This window comes from Lindgomyces ingoldianus (assembly GCF_010093535.1).
Source record: "Lindgomyces ingoldianus strain ATCC 200398 unplaced genomic scaffold BDR25scaffold_29, whole genome shotgun sequence".
NCBI classification, from domain to species: Eukaryota; Fungi; Ascomycota; class Dothideomycetes; order Pleosporales; family Lindgomycetaceae; genus Lindgomyces; species Lindgomyces ingoldianus.
Genome location: NW_022985190.1, coordinates 715,811 through 736,982, shown reverse-complemented (window position 1 = coordinate 736,982; position 21,172 = coordinate 715,811). Strand labels below are relative to the sequence as shown.

At 50.6% G+C, this 21,172-nt stretch overlaps 9 protein-coding genes across 9 annotated transcripts; 4 read left to right on the top strand and 5 right to left on the bottom strand.

The window, feature by feature from the left end:
* Nucleotides 1-1,538: 1,538 nt before the first annotated feature.
* BDR25DRAFT_267112 (uncharacterized protein) lies at nucleotides 1,539-2,841 on the bottom strand. Its single transcript, XM_033687033.1, has 2 exons — nucleotides 2,634-2,841; nucleotides 1,539-2,539 (listed from the first exon to the last, which is right to left on the bottom strand). The coding sequence occupies exon 2, from the start codon at nucleotides 2,496-2,498 to the stop codon at nucleotides 1,749-1,751; it is 750 nt and encodes a 249-aa protein (XP_033544423.1). The 5' UTR covers nucleotides 2,499-2,539; nucleotides 2,634-2,841; the 3' UTR covers nucleotides 1,539-1,748.
* Nucleotides 2,842-4,127: 1,286 nt separating this feature from the next.
* BDR25DRAFT_344930 (peroxisomal membrane protein 4) lies at nucleotides 4,128-5,436 on the bottom strand. Its single transcript, XM_033693995.1, has 5 exons — nucleotides 5,206-5,436; nucleotides 5,034-5,149; nucleotides 4,951-4,977; nucleotides 4,420-4,878; nucleotides 4,128-4,366 (listed from the first exon to the last, which is right to left on the bottom strand). Exons 1-5 carry the CDS (start codon nucleotides 5,227-5,229, stop codon nucleotides 4,309-4,311), a joined length of 684 nt encoding a protein of 227 aa, XP_033544422.1. The 5' UTR covers nucleotides 5,230-5,436; the 3' UTR covers nucleotides 4,128-4,308.
* Nucleotides 5,437-5,699: 263 nt separating this feature from the next.
* BDR25DRAFT_305594 (mitochondrial carrier) lies at nucleotides 5,700-7,387 on the bottom strand. Its single transcript, XM_033690438.1, has 2 exons — nucleotides 6,569-7,387; nucleotides 5,700-6,510 (listed from the first exon to the last, which is right to left on the bottom strand). Exons 1-2 carry the CDS (start codon nucleotides 6,920-6,922, stop codon nucleotides 5,830-5,832), a joined length of 1,035 nt encoding a protein of 344 aa, XP_033544421.1. The 5' UTR covers nucleotides 6,923-7,387; the 3' UTR covers nucleotides 5,700-5,829.
* A 191-nt stretch (nucleotides 7,388-7,578) lies between these two features.
* On the top strand, nucleotides 7,579-8,434 carry BDR25DRAFT_305593 (rRNA-processing protein CGR1). The gene is made up of 3 exons (XM_033690437.1): nucleotides 7,579-7,703; nucleotides 7,762-7,907; nucleotides 7,960-8,434. The coding sequence occupies exons 1-3, from the start codon at nucleotides 7,631-7,633 to the stop codon at nucleotides 8,098-8,100; spliced, it is 360 nt and encodes a 119-aa protein (XP_033544420.1). The 5' UTR covers nucleotides 7,579-7,630; the 3' UTR covers nucleotides 8,101-8,434.
* A 185-nt stretch (nucleotides 8,435-8,619) lies between these two features.
* BDR25DRAFT_292080 (uncharacterized protein) lies at nucleotides 8,620-10,259 on the top strand. Its single transcript, XM_033688633.1, has 3 exons — nucleotides 8,620-9,022; nucleotides 9,073-9,452; nucleotides 9,503-10,259. The coding sequence occupies exons 1-3, from the start codon at nucleotides 8,697-8,699 to the stop codon at nucleotides 9,787-9,789; spliced, it is 993 nt and encodes a 330-aa protein (XP_033544419.1). The 5' UTR covers nucleotides 8,620-8,696; the 3' UTR covers nucleotides 9,790-10,259.
* On the bottom strand, nucleotides 9,847-11,072 carry BDR25DRAFT_305591 (TspO/MBR-related protein). The gene is made up of 4 exons (XM_033690436.1): nucleotides 10,702-11,072; nucleotides 10,467-10,639; nucleotides 10,155-10,370; nucleotides 9,847-10,105 (listed from the first exon to the last, which is right to left on the bottom strand). Exons 1-4 carry the CDS (start codon nucleotides 10,811-10,813, stop codon nucleotides 10,049-10,051), a joined length of 558 nt encoding a protein of 185 aa, XP_033544418.1. The 5' UTR covers nucleotides 10,814-11,072; the 3' UTR covers nucleotides 9,847-10,048.
* Nucleotides 11,073-11,727: 655 nt separating this feature from the next.
* On the top strand, nucleotides 11,728-14,705 carry BDR25DRAFT_63892 (uncharacterized protein). The gene is made up of 4 exons (XM_033698860.1): nucleotides 11,728-11,821; nucleotides 11,868-11,923; nucleotides 12,030-14,035; nucleotides 14,087-14,705. The coding sequence occupies exons 1-4, from the start codon at nucleotides 11,808-11,810 to the stop codon at nucleotides 14,606-14,608; spliced, it is 2,598 nt and encodes an 865-aa protein (XP_033544417.1). The 5' UTR covers nucleotides 11,728-11,807; the 3' UTR covers nucleotides 14,609-14,705.
* A 643-nt stretch (nucleotides 14,706-15,348) lies between these two features.
* On the top strand, nucleotides 15,349-19,174 carry BDR25DRAFT_267094 (uncharacterized protein). Its single transcript, XM_033687032.1, has 6 exons — nucleotides 15,349-15,839; nucleotides 15,890-16,119; nucleotides 16,183-16,491; nucleotides 16,564-17,973; nucleotides 18,023-18,583; nucleotides 18,656-19,174. The coding sequence occupies exons 1-6, from the start codon at nucleotides 15,626-15,628 to the stop codon at nucleotides 18,884-18,886; spliced, it is 2,955 nt and encodes a 984-aa protein (XP_033544416.1). The 5' UTR covers nucleotides 15,349-15,625; the 3' UTR covers nucleotides 18,887-19,174.
* BDR25DRAFT_292068 (uncharacterized protein) lies at nucleotides 19,175-20,148 on the bottom strand. Its single transcript, XM_033688632.1, has 2 exons — nucleotides 19,700-20,148; nucleotides 19,175-19,553 (listed from the first exon to the last, which is right to left on the bottom strand). The coding sequence occupies exons 1-2, from the start codon at nucleotides 20,130-20,132 to the stop codon at nucleotides 19,312-19,314; spliced, it is 675 nt and encodes a 224-aa protein (XP_033544415.1). The 5' UTR covers nucleotides 20,133-20,148; the 3' UTR covers nucleotides 19,175-19,311.
* Between the last annotated feature and the right edge of the window lie 1,024 nt (nucleotides 20,149-21,172).

Here is a 21,172-nt window from a genome sequence, read left to right as displayed (position 1 = left end):
AGTAATGCATACCTTACCGGTCGGTCGAGGCCGCAACGAGCACACGACAGTTGACTATCTCACCCGAGAAGTCTCCCTCTGAGGAATTGATCCTCGGAGAGGTATCTTCATGTGAAAGACTACAGTGTACGGTGTGTCAAGCAGGAATATTTTCATGCCCAGCACACAGTGACGTATTGAACCGTGGATGCGAGCGGATTCAACCAAGAGGTGTACCACAAAGCGAATAGCGCAATTTGGTTCCACGGCCTGAGTTCAGGTCGTTGTTAACGTCGCTTGGAGGCTTAATACTGTCGATTGAGGCTCCGGAGGCTCGGGGGATAGCGTAGTATGGGGTGAGGTGGTCTTGTTGAATGCAGGGATTCTGGACTTTCACAAGCCAGGCCTCGATAGCAGCGCGCGATGCTGAACAGATCAGGGAGAGACCCGGAGCGGATTGAGAAAGATAGTAGAACAGCGTATGCGTGCCCAGTCTAGTCTATTTAGAAGATATAAATAATACAGAAGCAAAAGGGGTGGTGTAATCCGGGGCATCGAAGTCATTCCAGCTGGAACCCTGATAAGCGATATTTAGTTGCGAGGACGAGCGCTCGAAGCTGGACAGGTGGACTCAGCCTTCGACGCCGCAGCCAGTCAGCCACCGACGATTCCTGCTAGCACGGAATCAACGTGTTAAGTAAGGTGAGAGGGACCAGTCGAGGGTCTGATGACAGAGACATGGACGATGCTATGCAGATGCGGCCAGAGGAGACTTTCGCTGGGAACCCGTCGGTGAGCGGACACTTGGGGATCTGCGCCGTTTCCAATGGACGTGGCTGGTCAACGGACGCACAAAACACTCCCATTCCCGGACGCCATGCGGGTTGATGAGCGAATTGCATTCCTGACCGCTGCAATGAGCCGACCAAACTAGCTAGAGATGTCCATCTGATGCTCGCGATTTTTCTTTGATGTGTTCAGGAGTCACGAAAGCACCCTCATCTCGAAATGGTGAATAATGCCTCAAACCTCATTTTCACGGCCGTGCGAATTCATTTTGGCATGGACCAGTGCACGCGCCTTCGTATTCTTCAAACGTTCAATAGCAAGCGTCCGTCGTGGACTCGTGGCCAAGCCAGCGGAATCAACCCCTTTCATCGTCAAATAACTCGAGCACGCGTTCTGCACAAGTCAAAGTCACAAGTCTCGCCTTCCATTGAGCACCTGGACGGTATTCAACAATTCTGGCCAGACCTGATGAGAAAGCAGTATGTTGCGCATAGACCAAGTGATGAGTATAGTAAGGGCACGCACGACCACTTTCCCTTCCTATTCGAAACGGCTTTGGATCTCCCGATTCTTCCTTCCAACCCAAAGGACCGAATACCATAGATTTCTGGGCTCCAATCTCACCTGGGCACTTGTTTCGTTGTAATGGATTGCCATCTCAGGTTGCCAGGACTCAGCAATTTCAATCGGGTTCACATCGAATCACAAGTGTCTGGAGAAGACTTTGGCCAACTAAACCTGTGCAGAAAAGAGAAATTTTCCAATTTAGTGTCGTCCTTAAGATTGATACCCTGATAACCCCAAAGGAATCGAAAGAGAGACCAAACCCTGCCCGAATCAATACAATTTCGCCCAACTTCCTGGTTTGATATCACCAACATGATCCCGAGCCAAATAAGGAACTAGTTTAAGGACAGTCGGTCACAAGGTGTTTCGAGTGTCGACATTCAAAGATGTTTCTCTTCTTCAACATTCGTATCTCAACGGAAGCCACCAAACTTAGAACTATCCTCAAGAAAGCCCTCAGCAGATTCGGCGCACACCATGTCGTCCCGCAAAACAAGATGCGATGCCACCAACCCTCGACAGTATCGGCGTTGCGGAGTGAGTCGAAGAGGGGAGTCTAGGAAGTGGTATCCGTTCACCCGGTCCTCAATCCATGACCCTAGGCCCGGTCCAGGGGACATACAACGAACACTCATGTTTTCTGAAGTTACAATGCTGTGGTCGTCACTGCTGTTTGGTTCGTTTCTCATGCTGTTCGCTGCGTCATCGCCGTCGTGGAGGAGAATATGCACTCGATGCACGTGCATGGGTCGTTCCTCAATACCAATCGCATGCTGGCTGAGTCGGAAGCCCTCCGTGCTATTCAAGAATCCTCCGAATTTTGTTCGAATTTCCCGGATTTCTTCTTCGGGGTAGAATGATGACCGTTGGGCCGCAAAGGATTCCAAGCTCACATGTTCTTCGGGGTCGTCTGAGCAGGGAGGAAATACCTCATCTATCTCGGAATGGTCAGAAGCAACACCAAGCGTTTCTAGCATTTGTGTCGAGGCACCGTCTTCACTACTACTTCTCCCACTATCCACTCCCTCATCAACTATGTGATTGCAACCGCTACCACTCCAACAACCGCACACGGTCTGGTTCAATTGGGGAGGCCGGTCCCGGGATGTTGTCTCTTGGCTGGCTTCATAAAGTGCCTCGTTGGTTTCGTAAAAGTGTAGCATGTTGGTAAGGGCTTTTTTGTATTTGTTGTGTGAATGGAAAGCTAACATTGGATTAGCGCTCGTAGCTACCACACTTGTCCCGCTATGCCCAAGCTTCCCTTCACGGCAAATATCACGGCCTTGTTGGTGACTTACTTCTGAAGAGGGCCAACAAAAAATAAAATCCAATAAAAAGCTGAAAGTACTCTAAGGTAAGGAGGATATCGTTCAAGTTAGGTAGGTCCGGTCATGGAAAGTTGGACAAGTTAGATAAGACCAACCGACTCCAAGAGTAGAAGAATTTTGAATAACACAGATCAGATCTTACAAGAGCCAGAGAGAAAGAAATCAGAGCTAGAATTCGGGAGAGAAACAGAAGGGCTTGGGAACGAGAATCGATGACATTTATGCATTCTTGACGCAAGGAAGATCAAGCCCGGGCAAGCCGAGACGAGCATGTTTCGCAGGACACAGCGGTCCTGTGATTTACAAGACTGATGACACGTCGTCCCTTTGGCCAAGGTGCGTACCCAATTGTATGGAAGTGGATGTTGATTTGCAATTCCCATAACCTCCATAAGGCAGCGGAGAACGACCCTCGTGCCCAGTTCCACACCACCAACACCAACGGTAGCCATCCCCGTGTTCCCTACGTTGTTTACAGTTCACAATTCATCAGTAGTACTTGTATGGCAGCCCAAGTATCCATCAGTATCCGAGTCACACACCTCTACTCTCCGGTCAGGCTGACACGGCCGAACATAACCGCGCTTCCTGAACCCTCCATCGACAATTCGAACTACCTCAAGTTATGACATGTAGCCCACAACCTGACTGACGTGGTACCAGCTACGAGTTCTGCCGAGCAGAAACCCGAACTTTTGCTTCTGAGCACTATTCCTATTTAGTTCACCGCTCCATTCTCCGCACATTACGCCGTTCGGTATCTTCATAGGCGTTCCCCGATCTCCCATCCTGTTCCTCCACCTCTTTTGTTTCTCCTCCGCGCCCGGCTCGCGGCTATCTCTCTCCCTCATTCGTGGCCCTATTTTACCATCCCAGTCGATCCTGCATCAATCGAACACGTGCATTTCAGCACGTGCGCCCGTTTTCGCTTGTTGCCGGTATTTCTAGGTTGGGTTCCTTTTGCGTTGTGAGTGCAGCAGTATTTTTGACCCGACTACAGACCGGTCTGAGAAAAACTGCGCTGGCTGTCATCTGCTTTCTGGAGGACAGTGGTAAACGACACTCTTTGGGTTGCTCAAGGGCACAGCATCGGATCACTCGACACTAGTCTGCCTAAAGTATATTTCAACTGCCAATCAATTGCATACGGGCGTGCGGTTTCTTGGGCATTGTTGGTCCTGCGAGACGCAAGCTGAGGCAGAGAATGAAGCATCTCCGGGGGCTCCAGATACGCGGTTAGACGAATAGCATCAGTCGCTGAATCCTACACCCAACCTCAAGACTAGGGTTTCCTAGATTGGATTATGGTCCTCGCCGACTCAATTGGGATAGTGTAGGCAAACTTCATGACGTTTGCACAGGATAGTCATGCAGATGTAACGTTCTCTGCAGCAATTAAGCCATGCGGGGTAGACCCTAGCGCAGTACAACAGAGCTGTAATTCTACATCTTCTATTTCTATTTCTCGCATGTCTTCTAAGTGCAATGAGGATCACACACGCAAAACGCCCCTCCAAACTGTGTCTCTCTCATGCAGTTACCACTGTGTTTAAATCATACAGGATAGTGAATCATACACATGAAGCAAACGTGAGTCGCTTACAAACTAGCTCCCCAGACAGCATCTCCTTCCCTTGTGTCGGGTTCATTTGTTATGCCAGACGAAATTCCTTAGCGAATCCCAATGATCCGATTGTACATATCTGAGTATAGTCAGTAAAAGCCTAGCGCAAGGCAATAACCCTGGAGGACCCACATATACTGCATACTACTCCTCAAACTGGGCTGCACAGTCTCTGGATGCCATCTGAAGACATACATGACCATAGCCCAACTCACACTCGCAAAAGCAGGCCACGCATTCCGTGTGATTTCTCTCCTGAGCTGCTCGTTGGATATTAGACCCATGCCTCCTCCGCCGCCTTCGATCTTCCCCACGCCTCGCGGTTGCACAGCTAGCTTCGCTATCGCTAGACATACTCGAGCGAACACATATATGACGATTTGTTGGGAAACTGAGTTGTGGATGTCGCGGCCGAAGACCATGTAGCCGCCGAAAAGGCCCGCGAGGAATGCGTCGTAATGGCGTTCTTTACCGGTTGGGGAGGTGTACCGGAGGAGAAGCATGGTAGATTTGTATGCAAGAGCAAAGAGGCCGAGGTTGCGGGCATGTTGGCGGGTGGCTTTGAAGACGAGCCAGCATTTGGAGCGTAATCTGGGAGGAGGGGAGTGGAGAGTTAGTGGGAGCTGGAGGGAAGGGAGGATGGGGAGACATTGGGGGACGTACGAGCCGTGGCGGAAGAGAAATATCATTCTATAAAGTGACAATGTCAGTATGAGGTACAAAATGATGGAAGATAGAGATCAGACACCAAAGCGTGCGGAAACCGCACTTTGGTCCCATAGACAATGCCATTGCGGATGCCTTTCACGAGCGTGAGAATGTCATGGTACTGTGGGTTCAGGACTATTTTCTCGAGTGCAGACTATACAAAAGATTAGCCCGGAAGTTTTTCGAAAGCCCTGTCTGGTGATACCGTACCTCGAGCGCCTGTAGCCGGTCCATTGAGATACTATGTCGAGCTTCGGACTCGGAGCTTCCAACCTCGGTCTGCTGACTTAGCGATTGCTTCTAGCTGGCGAGGGTACGATTCAACAGTGTTGATGTTATTAAGAGAAGGAGAAAACAGCACGGGGTCTGTGTGCACAGGACCATTGAGAACGGGTTGTGAGAGGCTTGTGGTGTTTCCGGCTCGGCGAACTTGCATGCGCCGTTGTCGTGAGTGATGAATGGCATCTTCCTCGGCTCGCGTCACAACACCGGCAGCCCATTTCCCCACACTCTGTGTCCGTCCAGCCACATGACAGGGGTGCTTGACATGTGAAGATTAGATCTTGTGGCCGCGATTTTACATGTGCCCTTCGCTCATAGGGGTTGCTCGTGCAAAGGGTCTATACGTATTTTCAATTCAGATGGTTATATCAATAAATTCAAATATCAGGTTATGGATCTAGTATTGGCCTAGCTTTTGGTATCACTAACAATGCAGTCCGTCCAGCGCCGCTACTCTAATCCTTGGTTTGCTCCCCATGTGCGCTCTATTCGGGTGCCTGGTGCCCCTCCGTAAATGCCGACTCCTGGATTTCAACGCCATGAAAATGCCAATTAATTCGCTCTATGGATGGATCGCTCAGGCCACCTCTTCCTCAATTCCTCATACACAGTGAAAATAAATGCTGAGCTGGGCGCGGACCTTGCCACGGTAATACCACATCCGCGATAGAGTCCTTTCAGGCCATGTTGCTTCCATAACACCCTGCCAACAGCGCCGAAGGTCGACTTGCCTCCGGTGATTTGTTTGACGTCCTCTGTCTGCATCCTGGACTTAATCGTGTCTGCTGGGTAGAACAGGAAGTTGTATGACATGCCTGCGACGGCTCCGGCCGCCATTCTCTGGTATACGGGGAGGTCATCGCCTTCATGACCCGGTGCAGGATGGCTAAATTTCTTGAACAAGAGCTTCATGCCCTCAAAGCCGCCAAACCAGGCTGCAGATCCCCCGGTTTCACGGATGAGGGTGCCCAATTGACCGTGCCAATATCCCATCAATCCTTGGTGGCGGTAAATGGACCCAATGATGTTGAGAATCCCAGGCCTTGCGATGTTTGCGGCAGGAAGGACCTGCATTTTACACTTAACCAATTCGATTGGTGTGAGGAAGAGTGACGTGAATGCACCCGACGCGGCGCCACACCAGAGCAGTGTTGAGTACGGTAACTCCTGCTCAGGGTCATGCTTCATCTCTGGATAAATGGTTGCCTTCATGGCATCCTGCGCTATGCGGTACTGTCAAATGCGTGAGCCGATCGCTTGAATCCCCTGTAGTCTGTTCCACTAGACTCACGCTAAAGAACAGACAGCTTGTCTCCACCGCGGCGCCGACCAGCGGTGCGCTTATACCCCTGTATATCCCAATAAATCCATCTTGCTTCAGCGACTTCTTGAAGCAGTCCAGCGGTCCGGTAAATTGTAAGGGTAGATGATCCGGTTGTGACTGAAGGCGCACCTTGACCGTGTCGAAAGGATACTCGACGTACTTGCCGACAATACCGGCGATCGATCCGCATGTAATATCTTTTATGGCTTCCTCGCCTTGCCCATGGACGACGTCTTTCGGGGGAGCTTCCCCCGCGAGACCTTGGTGGGTAAGCTTACCTCCACTCTCTACCACTGGTACTGAACTCTGTGTAACTTCCATAAGCCCCTAAGTCAGGTCCGTTTGTGAGGAGGACGTCGCAAGAGATCATGAGGGACTCATCGTGAACTTAAAAAGAAGGACACTCAGGACGCGGTGAAGAGGTGAGGAGGACGATGCGGGTTGACGTGTGGATGTTTATCATGTGCAATTTAGACAAACGATTTCGTTCGGCGGACCGAGGTGGGACAAGGAAACCGGCTTGTTATATATTCATCGGCGGTGGCTCGGAAGGCGTGGTGTTAGACGCAGAACGACGAAATCGGCGCAGGTGTGCTTCCCAAAACGAACCAATCTTGTTTAGGCTATGCGGAACCTCCCAGTCCACGTGTTGATCTTTTCAGATACTAGTAAAGCGTGGGTCGAATGGATAATGCAGGTAGAGTTCAGCGCCGGAATATGATGGCAAAATGGACGCGGAGAAGGTGAACAGAAGTCTGGAAGAAAAGTGAAGAATGGAGATCATTGACCTTCCTTTTTTACCCAGCATCCAGCAGATTCAGACGATAAGTCTTTATTCACTCTGCTGATAGTTTGACCTGCCCCACCCTACTTACGGAACTTCCATGTGCGGAATGCCCTTCGGCGGGACCCGGCTAATTCTCGGCGGGAAATTTTATCTTACATTGCTCAAAACTTCCCTTCACCCCTTCACCGTCTGAACCTGGTCCTTTCTGCGCGTAATTGGGGCCAGCTCGAAAGCTCCCCATAATGTCCAAAGAAGCCCAAGCTATGTTGGCACCAGTCGCGCAGACGTCTGGTGTGAAAGGACTTCGCACGAACGGTGGTTGGCCCTGGGTTAATTTCTGGTCTTTCACAGCACTGACCACAGCTGGGTTTAGGCAAACAATGGCATCAGACGAAGACTGCATTCCGGCCACGAGCCAACCAGACATCTTACGCGAAACGTACGGAGGAAAGAAAAGCTCATGCTGCTACTAAGGCAAAGGAAAAGGATATGAAGGAGGAGAAGGAGGCGGCGCGACAAGTATGTGCCCGACGGGATAGATAATGAAATACTGTTTCTGACCCAGCAATAGCGACGGATTGAAGTTATAAGGACGAAGAGAGCCGCCAAGGGGGAGAGAGAGAGGTACCAAAAGATGGAGGAGAAGATGCATAAGAAGCGAGTCGATCGTCTAAAGAGACGAGAGAAACGAAACAAGATGCTCAAATCGTGAAGCAAAACTCCCGATGTCAGGCGCAGACCACTTTAGGTCTCAGGAAAGACATATACGTTCGCCTGGTGACCTCGACCCACGAGGGAGGCCAAACATGCGCCTGCTGAGAGGCACATCGCTGCTTGGATGCTCTGTCACGGCAGCTTAGCGCTGTAATCATTGCAATACCGGAGACTTTCTAGTGTCCATCAAACTGACATACACACACTTTCGAATACTCGGTTGTCGAGAGAGGATGGGGCAACTTGGGATGAAGGGAGCTTCATACAGGCCAGAGATGAGTTTCGGGAGACTAGCCCACCAGTTGAAGAAAACAAATAACTGAACATTTTCGAATCACCATTGCTAGGATGTGCTGAATACAGCGCGGAGAACTCGCAGTCTTGCCCACGTGAATTGGTGATTGTTGTACCGTTTCAGGGTTAGCGCGACTTGGTGACGCAAGTCGAGCCGCAGAGAACACTCACTGTGCTGCACTTAGTAAATATCTCGCGCACCTTCAACATGATATGGAAGCGTTTAACGCCCACGATCGTCCCAACGGGGCACAGCATTTACAACCGAACATTTTTCAACCGCCGAATCCACCGCCGCGCATGAGCATCCACCCGCAGAGCTCTTCGACTTCCAAGAGATCGCACCTGCATGGGCTGCATCATCATCCGCATAGACACCACCACCATCATTCGCGCCATGGGAAGGACACAGTGCAGTCTGCGATACAGTTACATCCACCAACAAGTTTTGGCGATCTCTTAAAGCAGGCTAGTCGGACTTCACATCATTCGCTCGCCCAAAGCGTCCCGGAGAGTAGGCGGGTGAGCGTACTGAGAGCTGATGCGAAACCCCGTCCCCATCCTCTGAAGCCAGTTCCACCGGAGGATGTCGCTAGAGAGCGTGCGAGAGTCAAGGCTCGAGAAAAGTGGGCTATAAATATTCTATAAGTTGAATAATGCTACTGACGGACTTCAGCGAACTTAGTTCCTCCCTCCAGACATTGTCCGACCAGTCTTTGAAGGCATCTCGCCAGCTTGACGATACATATTATTCGGTTTTAGAGAAAGTCGCTATCTTGAGGCAAACGATAGGCAGCCTCCAGGAGCTTTCGGGTCTGACCAAGGAGCTTCACGAGAACTTCCAAGCGGACACAAAGGAGCTTACAGAGGAAGTCAAAGTCCAGTTCGATGGCTTTAATAACTTTGGGACCCAGCAGGGCCATGTGGAGGCTTTGGAAGAACGCATCAGGGCGGGCAAAGGCAAGGCGTCTGCTCTTCATGAGAGGCTTGTAGAAGCACGGAGTCGCGTTGACGCCAGGGCTAAGCTGGAGGCAAAATGGGAAGCTAGGACCACCAGTACGTTTGCCGGGCACATTTGGAACCACATCTTCTAAAATTCTCTCTAGGGCGTCTTCGTATCCTGTGGGGCATTTTTGGTACCCTCATTGGTCTCGTTGTTATTGCAATGCTCGTCCAACAACTGAAACCGGTTCATTCCGCAATAGATTCTAAGAAAGCGCTAGATTTTGGGTCGAGAAGCAACCACATTGATGCTCCAATCCCTGAGTCTGCCAAAGAAGCGCTCATCAACTCCTCGCCGACTGGAAGTAAATGCCAGTCAAGCGCATCATTGTCCAAGACTATCTTAGTCCCGGAAGCGGACCCTGGGCTGCGCACGTTTGATGAACTATGAGCAACTATGCAGTAGAACCGGTGTAGCCTGTGTTTTAGAGGGCTTCAAAGCCAAGGCGTTTAATTGAAAATAGGGAAGAAAGCCAATGCCCTCATATAGTTACTCCCGACGTCAAGGCTTATTTTTTCCCATCGCAAATGAATCTTCATGACCGATGCCTTATCCTAGATCGAAATGAGAGCATAATAGCAGTCTAGGATACATTGAAAAATGATCTCTCTTTGCAGACCCGCCACCGAAAGCAGTTTGGGCCATTTCATTAATCCCTCTTGATGATAGTACTAAAATCCCAATTATTGAGATACCCGCAGCTAGCCTGTAATACTGTTCAGTCACAGGCTGTGCGGCTATTCACTGAGACTTACGCTCAAGTATGTGGCAAAGCCGAGCCACGAAAGATATGGAGCGAGAAGCCATCCGCAGACTGGGTCAACTTGGCCCCAAGTGTATGCAAGGTACCCTGTGATTCCAGTGAGGGCGACGATATCCGCAACAGCTTCAATGGGCCGACCAATACCAAAAAACAAAGGCATCCAGATAAGATTTAGGCCGAGTTGGATGCTGTAGAGTGTTGCACCTTGCTATGTTTCAGTTAGCCAAGAATGCAATAGAATCGCCTTGCAATGTATTCGATCAACAGCCATGCTTGCTTTTGGGGAGAGGCAATTGGAACTCACCTTGGCAAGATTGACAGTCTCCGGATCAAATGAAGTAGTCCCCGTAGTCCAGGCGCGGTAGGCCGTGTACCCCATCGTAGCATACAGAGCAGTCCATACAGGTCCAAAAACCCATGCAGGAGGTTGCAGCGGAGGCTGTTTCAGAGCACGATATGTCCGTTGCGTGCGGTCCGCTGAGGGAGAGGTTAGCATATGCCAATTGCATCATTTCAATTGAAATAAGTTTAAGACATACGACTGGTTGAATAACCGATTCCGGCACCGCACAGCACGGGCAGGAGGACTGAGACAGCTGGTTGCTCAAAGACAAAACTCGGCAGGGTGAGGGAGGCAATGTAGGTTGTCATCGTATTGAAGCCCGTCGAGGAAGAACGTTCAATTATGCGTGATCGTTAGCTGTCAATAATAGATTTGATGAAGAGACCACTTGGTTTCTGTCTAGGTGCGATGCGTGCCTTTTATTTCGAGTGGAGAGATGGCATTATCGAGGTCTAGCATCCATTCCAAGGGCTAGATTTGCTTTGCCAATTTAATACTAGCATGTATGATTGAGAAAATACCAATTAGTCAGCGTTGGCGTGTCCTGCACGCAAAGTATATCACCAATCAATGCTACCATTTCTTTTCAAGGCCGTTGATAACGCTGACACCATTCACACCACTGTGGAAGGGGCATGAGTCGGGACCAAGGATTCTGGACATCCCGCTAACCTCAAAAGGTTTAGGTGAAACGGCAACTCCTCAAAGAGCCTCCTCTGCTCGGGGCCTTCCTGACCTCGACAACACCTGGTATTCTTTCGACACCAGGAACCGCTTCAGCACATCGTGAGTGCGCACGCTTCTTGTCCAGTCCTATTCCCTTTTGATCGCACCCTGCCCTCATCTCAAGCTATTTGCATAGCTTCCTTTGCCTTTGTCCGCGGTCCTTACGGTTGCCGCTCTCCTCTTCTAGCCACCTCACTTCACTCCCTTTCTTACGGGCTGCTCTGGTTGCGTCAGTCGCATCGTGCGCCTTCATCCTCTTGTTCAGATTCTTCCTCCAACACCTTGTTTCTTGCGCATCGTCGTCTCTTGTTCCATGCATTTATTGTTCACTTCTAACGCGACGCCATGTTGGCAAACAGCTTCTCGGCACGATTGTCCATCGAATTCTATCCCTCCCAACCGCCTGGCGAGCTAGCGCACACAAGCACGCTTCGTCCTGAGCTCCACTCTGTGATGATCAGCCCATCATCTCCTCCGATCTCCTCTTGACCTTTGTCGAATACCAGATAATTCGCAAATCGACGGCCTTGACCCTTCCTCTACTGTCAAACTTCACAGATCAGTGTACCTTTAATAATGGATTCTTATCCGTATGTTTGCACTATTTTGGTTGGCTCGTAATGCTGACCCTTGTAGCAGTCCTCGGGAAGACTCTAGGCCTCCGGTGGATTCCTACAGGCGACGATCTCCTGGTAAGTGAAAGAATCTGCATTTGGCATTTTCTGTCCCCTTTTTAATTTATAGATGATGATGGTTTGCCATTGGTGTAATCGTTCTACAAGGGCTAACTTTTTCCAGGTCCAGCCGGCCGAAACAGGCAAAGCCGTGGACGTTCCCGGTCGCCGCAGAACATCGATAGATACCAGCCTGATCGCACCCGCGACTATGAGCATCGAGGCCGAGATGGCACTCGCCGTCGATCGTCACCCTTACCAGTCCAGCCTGGCATCGACAGATATGTTCCCGGTCAAGAGACCTTCACTCCAACCTTTACGGTCAATCCACTTCAAAATCCCATGTCTCTCGAATATCAAGTAGGATTCAATTACTTCGCCGAGTGGTGGCGTGTAGAGCAGATCATGAAGGAGGAGCGAGAGCGCGCTAAAAATGGTGGTCGGAAGCCCGTACTTAAGGGTGAGCGTGAGGCTAGAGAAGAGCGTGGCAAAGAACGCGAACAGATCCAGGCCGCCTATGACGCCTACAAAGAGAAACTCCAGGTCCAGATGGCCAAGACATTCGTCGAGAAACACAAGGACGAGGAATGGTTCAAGGAGCGATACAATCCTGAGTATCTAGGCATACTACGCCAGAAGCTCCGAGAATACCGCCACGGCATTTACCAGGATTGGGAACGTCAATTGGACGAAGGTGTTTTCGATGAATTCACCCTTGAAGGCATTTACAAGAACGAATCCAACGGTGCTGGCGGTATTGTTGAGAAGGAAGAGGGAGAAGCAACCGCAGCAAATGAAGTTCTTGGCGTTGGTGACTTACTGCCCTGCAAAGGCGGCGAGCTTCGAGACGAAGCTGCCCTCCAGCCCACCCTCCTAATCAAGACAATCGCTCCCACTGTTAATCGAGAGAAGGTCGAAGATTTCTGCAAAGAGCACCTTGGAGAAGGTCCTGGCGGGTTCAAATGGCTCAGTCTCAGCGACCCAAACCCGCTCAAGAAATGCCATCGCATTGGATGGGTCATTCTCCACCCTAGTGACGATCAGCCAATGCTTACAGATGATCGCGGTGACGGGCGTGAGGAAGAGGGTGAGGAGGTAGAATTGAGGCTGGAAACCGATGCGCCTGGCACTCTGTTAGGAACCGCTCAGAAGGCACTTGAAGCTCTGAATGGCAAGACTGTTATTGATGATGCGCGTGGTAACTTTACATGCCACGTTGGAGTTCATGAGCCACCTGCTGCACCACGGAAAAAGGCACTCTGGGACCTTTTCTCTGCGCCCGAGAGGATTGAGCGTGACTTGCAATTAGCCGAGCGTCTTGTCGGAAAGATGGACCTTGAGGCCAATGAGGGTCTAGATGATGATCAAGCTCACGATGGCGTTGGGAAGATTACTCAGCGGGTCGACGATCTCCGATCTAAGGGATGGCTTCAACCACCTGCCAATGCCCCAACAACCGTAAAGAAGGAGAAGGAGCCAGAAGAATTGGAAGAAGGTGAAGATGAGGCAATGGAAGATGAAGAAGAGGGTCTCTACGATGATGAAGTTGATGACGAAGAACTGCTCGCTAAGAAGAAGAAGCTTGACTTGCTGATCGAGTATCTTAGACGGGTCTACAACTTCTGCTTCTTCTGCGTATTCGAGAGCGATTCCGTGCACGAATTGATCCGGAAGTGCGCCGGCGGCCATCTGCGCCGACCACGATCCAGCCTCACCACTGCCGCAAAGGCGACTGCCAGGGCTACGGCAACCGGACAACAGTTCCCTTATAAAAAGCAGGAATCATCTGGAGATGCAGAGATGGAGGATGGCATAGTTGAGGAGAAGAAGGGACCCAAGCTTAGCGGTAAGACTCAACAGCAACTCCAGAGGGCATTCAACTGGGTGAAGACCTACGAAGATAAGCTCCTGCAGCTTCTTGAACCGGAGAGCGTCGATCTCAAGAAACTTGGTGGGAAGCCATTGGAGGAAGCCATTGAAGACGAACTAAGCAGGTTCGTTAAGCAAGAGGACGAATCAAAGTGGCGCTGCAAGGTTCCTGAATGTACGAAGCTATTCAAGGGTCAGCACTTCTGGCGCAAGCATGTCGAGAAGCGACATACTGAGTGGTTCGAGAAGCTGAAGCACGATGTGAGTCCTCGCTGTTTGAGCGTTTCGTTTTTCTTACTAAAGCCTTTGCAGATCAATCTTGTGAATACTTACGTCCTCGACCCTGCGCACATCGCTCCCTCTCGTAGCGACGCCAATAGCAACGGCCACTTCCCAATGGGCAACCATGTCGCAGCTGGTACTCCTCGAGGGTTCAATCTTGCGAACATGCCGTTCGGTCTTGCTGGAAATAGTGTACAGAATGGATTCAATCTACAGGCACTATTCAATCCGGCAGGGCTAGGTGGTGCTGGCAACTGGGGTCCAGGATTTGGTGACGATGACCGACATCAATCTGGACCAACACGCCGTGGTGGCCACCGCTTCAACAACCGAAGTGGACCGTATGACCGACAACAGCGGGATGGACGAAGTGGTAGACCCAACGGCGGCAACGGGCGCTTGACGCCTCCCCCACGTGGTGGGCGAGGTGGTGGAGGCCCCCGATACGGCGAGGGTGGACCAGGAAACATTCAGTCGACCCAGGGTCGTTCCATCCGGAGTTACGAAGACCTTGATGCCGTCAGTGGTGGCAACACGGAGCTGAATTACTAGACGCTGGGAGATATTGTGGCTGTGAATGCTGCAGGTGCCGGCGTTGGTTCGTCTCAAATGCAGGTGGTTTCTTTTCCATGTGCGATACTCGACCACTCACCGTAGGGCTGGCGTTCCTGAGGAGCTGGCTTGCTTATTGCTCCTCGGCCCCTAATTATTCGGCCTTCGGACTGTCAGCCAGGTGTCCTTGGCGTTTATGTCGGCGCATGCATGAGTTTACATGGCGCTTGGAAGGCTGAGGATCTCTCATCCTTCCCTTTCTGGGTATTTCCTTCAAGGTTGCGGGTTTCTAACTTCACTTTGTAGGTACGTAGTTCAGATAGATGCAAATCGAATGTAACCCCGAGAAAGAAACGCGAATTCAGGTGGTGAACGTGACGGCGTGGAATAGGGTGCAGACTGCTGGCACAGTGTCGGGGACGTTTGAACAAGCTACGCGATGAGACGTGATGCGAACGAGGGGTCGTTCCGAGAGCCAAGCAAAGAGCGGGGGATCAGCTCTGCACAATCTTGACTTGAAGCACTGCCATAGATGCCGCTCTTACAAGATGTGAATTGAATCGGGGTTTACGTGTGCTGGTTTACCCTTTGCAAGTAACTTCTTCTGTGCGTGGTTTCAAGCGCTTCGCTGTGCACTGCGCCTGTTCCAGTGATGAATGAGGCTTGGCCGTTAGCCTGCATCTGCATCTGCATGTGGGCAGCTGTCGTTCTGCTGACAGACAGGCACATCTGCCCTCTGCCTTCTTTTGTGCAGCAGAAATCCCCCAGCACGACTCCCGGCTGACCACTCATCCGCCTGACTCTCTCAGGGCCAAGCTAGTCTTGTCCTCAACACCATCGCTACACAGCGACATGCAATCATAGAGCCTCAGCGCTAGCCAGGAGCCTTCCCTCGCCGTCGTCATTGCCACGCGTTGATATCCATTCTTCACAAGGCGTCGGTGACAGCCCGTTTATAAATCCCACAGCTAGCCCGGTCTCACCCTCCGCACTCTTCCTAATCCCCCTCCACTCATCATGGCCAGCAGCGAGCCACCAACCCTCAAGCTCAATGGATCTGCAGAGCCCACGACTATGGACACTCAACCTTCAGTGGAGAATTTTGGCCAGTTTAAGGAAGCGCAAACTGAGAGGCCCCGTCCAGCGCGCGCCGCAGACTCCAACTTCTCAAAGCTGTCCACCACATCGGTCCCTCCAGAAGGCTCTATTTTGACTGGCAAGCAGGAGCATTGTATGTGGCACAGCTCTGCTTCATCAAAGGGATACTAACACCCAATACAGACCTTAAACGCGAGCTTGTTTCCCAGCAGACCAAATTCGAAATTGCCGAGCTCTCTTCCCCCACAGCCCTCCAGCGCTTCGGTGCACCCTTCCGCTCAGATGCCGGCGAGGTCGCCCCAGAGGACTCGGAGCTTCCCATTCTTCGCTACATATTCGTACATAATGTCCGCAATTTCCCATTCTTAGACAAGGCCAAGGAGAAGGAGTTCTGGCAAGATAAACTACAGACTGTATGCTGGCTCCGACATCATTATGCAAGTTGCAATATACTAATCCCGGGGATTTGAATCTAGTTCCTGGAATCGTTTGCAAACAAACATGTTTCGTCCTCGGAAGACCGCCTAGAAGAAACTAAGAGGAAGAAGCTCGCACTGAAAGCGGAGAAATTGGTGGAGCTTATGATGGTTTCAGGCATACCCACTGCCTCAGGATATGAAGAGAGGATACGCTTCTCGGAAATGGAAATAGTCGAGCGAGGTGCGAACGAGAATGGGCTTGCGATTAACGCTCCGAGCGGCCATTCTATTAACGGGTGGGATGTCAATGTTGCCGGTGTGCGGACCATGTCCGTTAAGAAGCATGTTCGATATCACACCCACGCCGTGAGTCCCTCTCCTGTTCAGCTTGTTTTCTCGACGAACTTCGTTTCGTTAATCTAACGAATCTGCTGACAGGAATATCTAATCCGGGTGAAACAATCCGAGAAGGAAGACTTTTATGTGGGTCGCCGTTATGCAGATTTCGTTCACCTCCATAAGCGTATCCGACTAGAGCTTCCTGGTAAAGTTCTACCCCCACTTCCGCGAAAGAACAAGAAGGACTCCCTTCTACAGCCCTTGCCAACTGCGGACGATGATGATATCTCCATCTCATCGGTGTCAACCCAAGAGCCTGCACCGGATCCGTACGAGAATGGCGGGGCGGGCGGGCTCCGAAGCTATATCTTCAGTAACCACAAACAGAACAGCTCCGCGACCTCGCTGGCCAGGGGCCGCTCTCCTCGAGCATCTAATGATAATATAGCCTACAGGGAACCCCGAGTGCTCTATCGAGAAGAACAGCGGGTTTCCCTACGGGCTTTCCTCCGGACATTTCTCCAAAACGAGGTCATTGCACAATCAAGCGCAATGGTGGAATTCCTCACTGGTAACCCTATCGAACTAAATGAAGAAGAAATGGAGGATATCGAGAGGCGGAAAGAGATGGATGAGAAGCGCGTCGAAGAACAGAAGCAGTTCTACGAGATTGCAAGACAACGAGCGGCGGAACTCGACATTCATATGGAGAGGTTTAGACGCGAGATTGTCGAAGCCAATGGCTTATCTCACCTTTTCCAGGAGATCAGGGTCAAGAACACGATCGCAGAGCTTAAACCTGAATACCAGAAGTTTGCTGAATGGTTGAGGATTGAAGTCGCGGCTACTATCTACCACCTCTTCCTTGCAGAGGATAATTCACCAGAACTGTTCGCTCAAGCCAAGCGCATCCACTCTCTCGTCCCCTACACCGTCCTGAAGAACGTCATTAGGATAGCCAACCCGGCAGCCGTCATGAGCGGAGTCTTGGATCTTTTTCTCGCACAACCATTCGGCGCTCGATCCTTGCTACAACGCATGTTTGGCATGGCAATCAACGATGGGGTACGGCAAGTGCAGAAGTCGATCGACACTCTAGCTTCGACAAAGATAAAAGACGACGTCCTATGCGCAAAGATCAAAGCCTTTGTCGATTCAGACGAGGATATCAAGGAAATGGTACGGATGGAGGCGGCGGAAGAGAGCGTCGACGTCGTTGTTACCATCCTTCGATCGGAGTACTTCGAGCCCGAACTCACCCCCGCACAAGTGGAGAAAGTGTTCAACGCTTTCGTTGCCTGGAATAACGCCGTCGAAAATGTCAGGGGCGGTCACTTGAGCAGAAAATCCAGCAGTTATAGCAGCTACAGCATTAGCACTAATGGTTCGGTTCAGATGGTCGACGAAGAACTACGACAGGGCGCGGAGCTCTTTGCTCATCTGAAACAATATCTCAAGCTCTGCCTACGGCAGCGCGATAAAGTTATGATGCTCCAGATCATTGAAGAAGTATGCTAGCACTAGAATTTTGATAGTGAGAAACTGACATGTTAATTAGCCGACGACTCTACAACTTTTCCGGGATCTATTTACTATCTTCTACGAGCCCCTTGTTCGAGTCTACAAGTCCGCAAACGTCTATAACAGTATTACCGATTTCGCCTTGTTTGTGGATGACACCATCCGGGTTGTCGAAGCCTGCCAACGGCAAGATGTCTCCGCGGATCCGAACCAGACGGTTCAAGCATTCATTGACCTATGCGCCCGCCACGAAGACAACTTCTACAAGTTCGTGCACGAGGTACATATACATGACAATGGGTTATTTGACCAGCTCATGGGCTGGTTAGAGGGTATTCTCGAGTTCCTGCGTCATGGACCACGTGGCGGAGGAAAGCTGGACATGAATGCATTATTCCAAGGTGGCATGGACTCCGGCGTGATAGACAAGAAGAAGGCCATCAGAGAAATCAACTCTCTTATCCGATGGCAGACGGCGCGGAAGAAGTGGCACCAAGACAAAACCCGGCAGAAGATGGCCAGTGGAGGTGGGGACGACCACGCAGACATGCTAGGAGGTATGGGCGGTTTCAAGACGTCTGACTTCGGGCTCAATGAAGTAAGTTTCTTCTGCCTCTATCCCCATCCATCAACTTGTAGAGGTGAGATAAGATACTAACTGTCATGATAGCTCGACCTCCAAGACCTCGAGCTTGACGACGACGGCAGCTATGACGAAAGCGATAGTGAGTTCGACGACGACGACATCGCGGATCCGATACAGGCCGAACGGAAGCGCAGAGCGAGAGCACAAGAGAAATTGAGGAGAACGGCGGGTGAGCCGAAGAAACCGGATATTGAAGAGCTGACGAAATTGCATCCGACGTTCTTGAGTATGCTTCGGTCGGTGCTGGCAGAGTAGTTTCTCTAGGTATTTTGGCATGGGGTTTTGTTAATAGATAGAGAGGTAGGGAGAGGTTGTTTGTGGGTTTGAGGTGCTGTTGAAGATGAGGGCTGGGGGCGAACGCGGGATACATAGAGGTGTGTTGTGGTCCGTTTCACTTTGGTCGTGGCGAAGCGCGGACTTGTATAAGCATGGGTAGGTTGGTATAGATATGGAGGAGTGGGCCTTGGGTTGGGTCTCGTGCCCAAGGGATATTGATATCAATCCGAAAAAATCATCCTTTGTCTCTTGGATATTCATACACCCGCACAGTATACTGTGAGTAATCACTTGTGTAGACTGTGCCGTTGCAAGTCTGCTCTTAATACACTGATATCATACACTCTATATGTACAAAATATCATCATTAGACATAATGTATCCTCGTTCCCAAGTCCCATGCATTATCTCATAGCTTTCAAGAAATTTGACTCTTTAATCGCACCTCTCCGCTTCACTCGCATCGCCTTTGTTAATTCCTCTCTCGCTTTCGCGGCTTGGACGGCGCCCTGCAATGTGCCGTCTCCAGACGGTAAATCAACTGTTTGTTCGTAGATGGGGATTTTGGGAACGAGGAGATCGGGGTTTGCGAGTTGTTCTTTGCGCAGCCGTTTTGCGGCTAGGCGGCGCTGCTTTTTTGATTTCGCTAGAAGGAGGGGTGGTTAGTTAAATGTCCTGTACATACTGGATCATATAGATAGATGGTCAGATTCAGCAGTCTGGGGTGGTTGTTGCTAGACCAAACGACTGCCTGTTAATGTAAGAGGGCAGGTAGACGTGGAATAGACATACAGAACAAATCCCCTGCCCCCCCGGTCTCAGCCTGCTTCTCCCTTTCCTTCAAAATATCCCACAGCCAACTCGGGTACTCCGCGTCCTCCATAGCCACTGGATCAGTCTTGTTTTTCAGGAAGTTGAGCCCTTTGAGCGGTGTGCCGGCGGGTATGGATGACATGACTGTATGATGACCCTTCGAGTGTCCATGTCCATGTTCGAGCCCAGCTTTTTTCGGGGCCGGCGTTAGAGACGCGTTGAAGGGCAGTACGGGGGTTGAGGTTGCGGACAGTGGGGTGTGGGAGGATGCAGGAGAACCTTGCTTCGTGGTGGTCGAGATTGGGGTTACGCTTTGGAGAGTTGTAGTTGTAGTTAGGAAGCGTGGAAATTGGACGGTTCCTGAGATTCGATGAGTTCGGGCGGCTGCTCGGATGCAGTTTTGACAGATCATGTTGGTTCAATGGCGTGGGCACTGCGGTTGAAGAAAGAAGATACTAGATTCTCGGATTAAAGCTTCGATATGCGGAAGATTAGTTTCGCCGAAACTCGGAGAATTGGAGATAGCATGCCACGTGACTGATTGCTTGGACCAATACAAGTGATTAATACCAAGCCTTTGCTCTTAAGAAACCAGATCCGTTCTTGTTCTCGTCGAATGCTAAAATTATATATCTTTGAAGCATCGCTTTTTCATTTACCTCAGGCATATCGGAGTCCCTGGGGCACTATTACTATACGAGCTTAGGGTTACAAGACTACTTAGGGAAAGGTTGGCCAAGTACTTTATACAATTAAGACAGATTTCCCTTCTAAGGTTTAGCCCAAAAGGGAGTCAATGAGCAATTATGTAGTCAATGGAATTGCAAACCCAAGTAAGCCATGAAACTATAGCTTCACTTTTCAATTTGCCTTTCTTCGTGAGCGGGAAAAGACAAATAAGGTGGGCTGGATAATCCACCTACTGCCAACGATCGCTAGGTCTACATGCTGAACTTTGGGTTCACTTTGCCATGTGCATGACATATGCCTGCCAACGCACCCACATGACCCCTGTTTCCCACACACTGCAACGTCAGTCCTGCAACAGAAGATGCAAGTGCCGATAGGCGCATGTCCACGGCACGGCTTGTAATACTATCATCAGGCACTCACCCAGTCACACAGAGACACGCAAGGCACCAAAAGTAGTGAAAGGACAGATTTCAGCAATGTCAGGTGTTAGAAGGCAAGTTTCATTCAGAGATTTAATGAACCGAGGGGAGTGGTTCAAGACCCCACTTCTGTCCCGTCTGTCCTTTTGCCAACAAAGCAATGGGTTGCAGTCGTACTTGCAGTTACATGCAAGCCTCGCTTCTGTTCTGCAGACTCCAATACTTGAGACAACGTGGATGCAACCTGCCAGCTACAGCCTCCACATGGTACCTCAATAAATTCATATACAGATAGAGAGAACATTTCGTAAGCGATAGGACGGAGGATACATGAGACCTC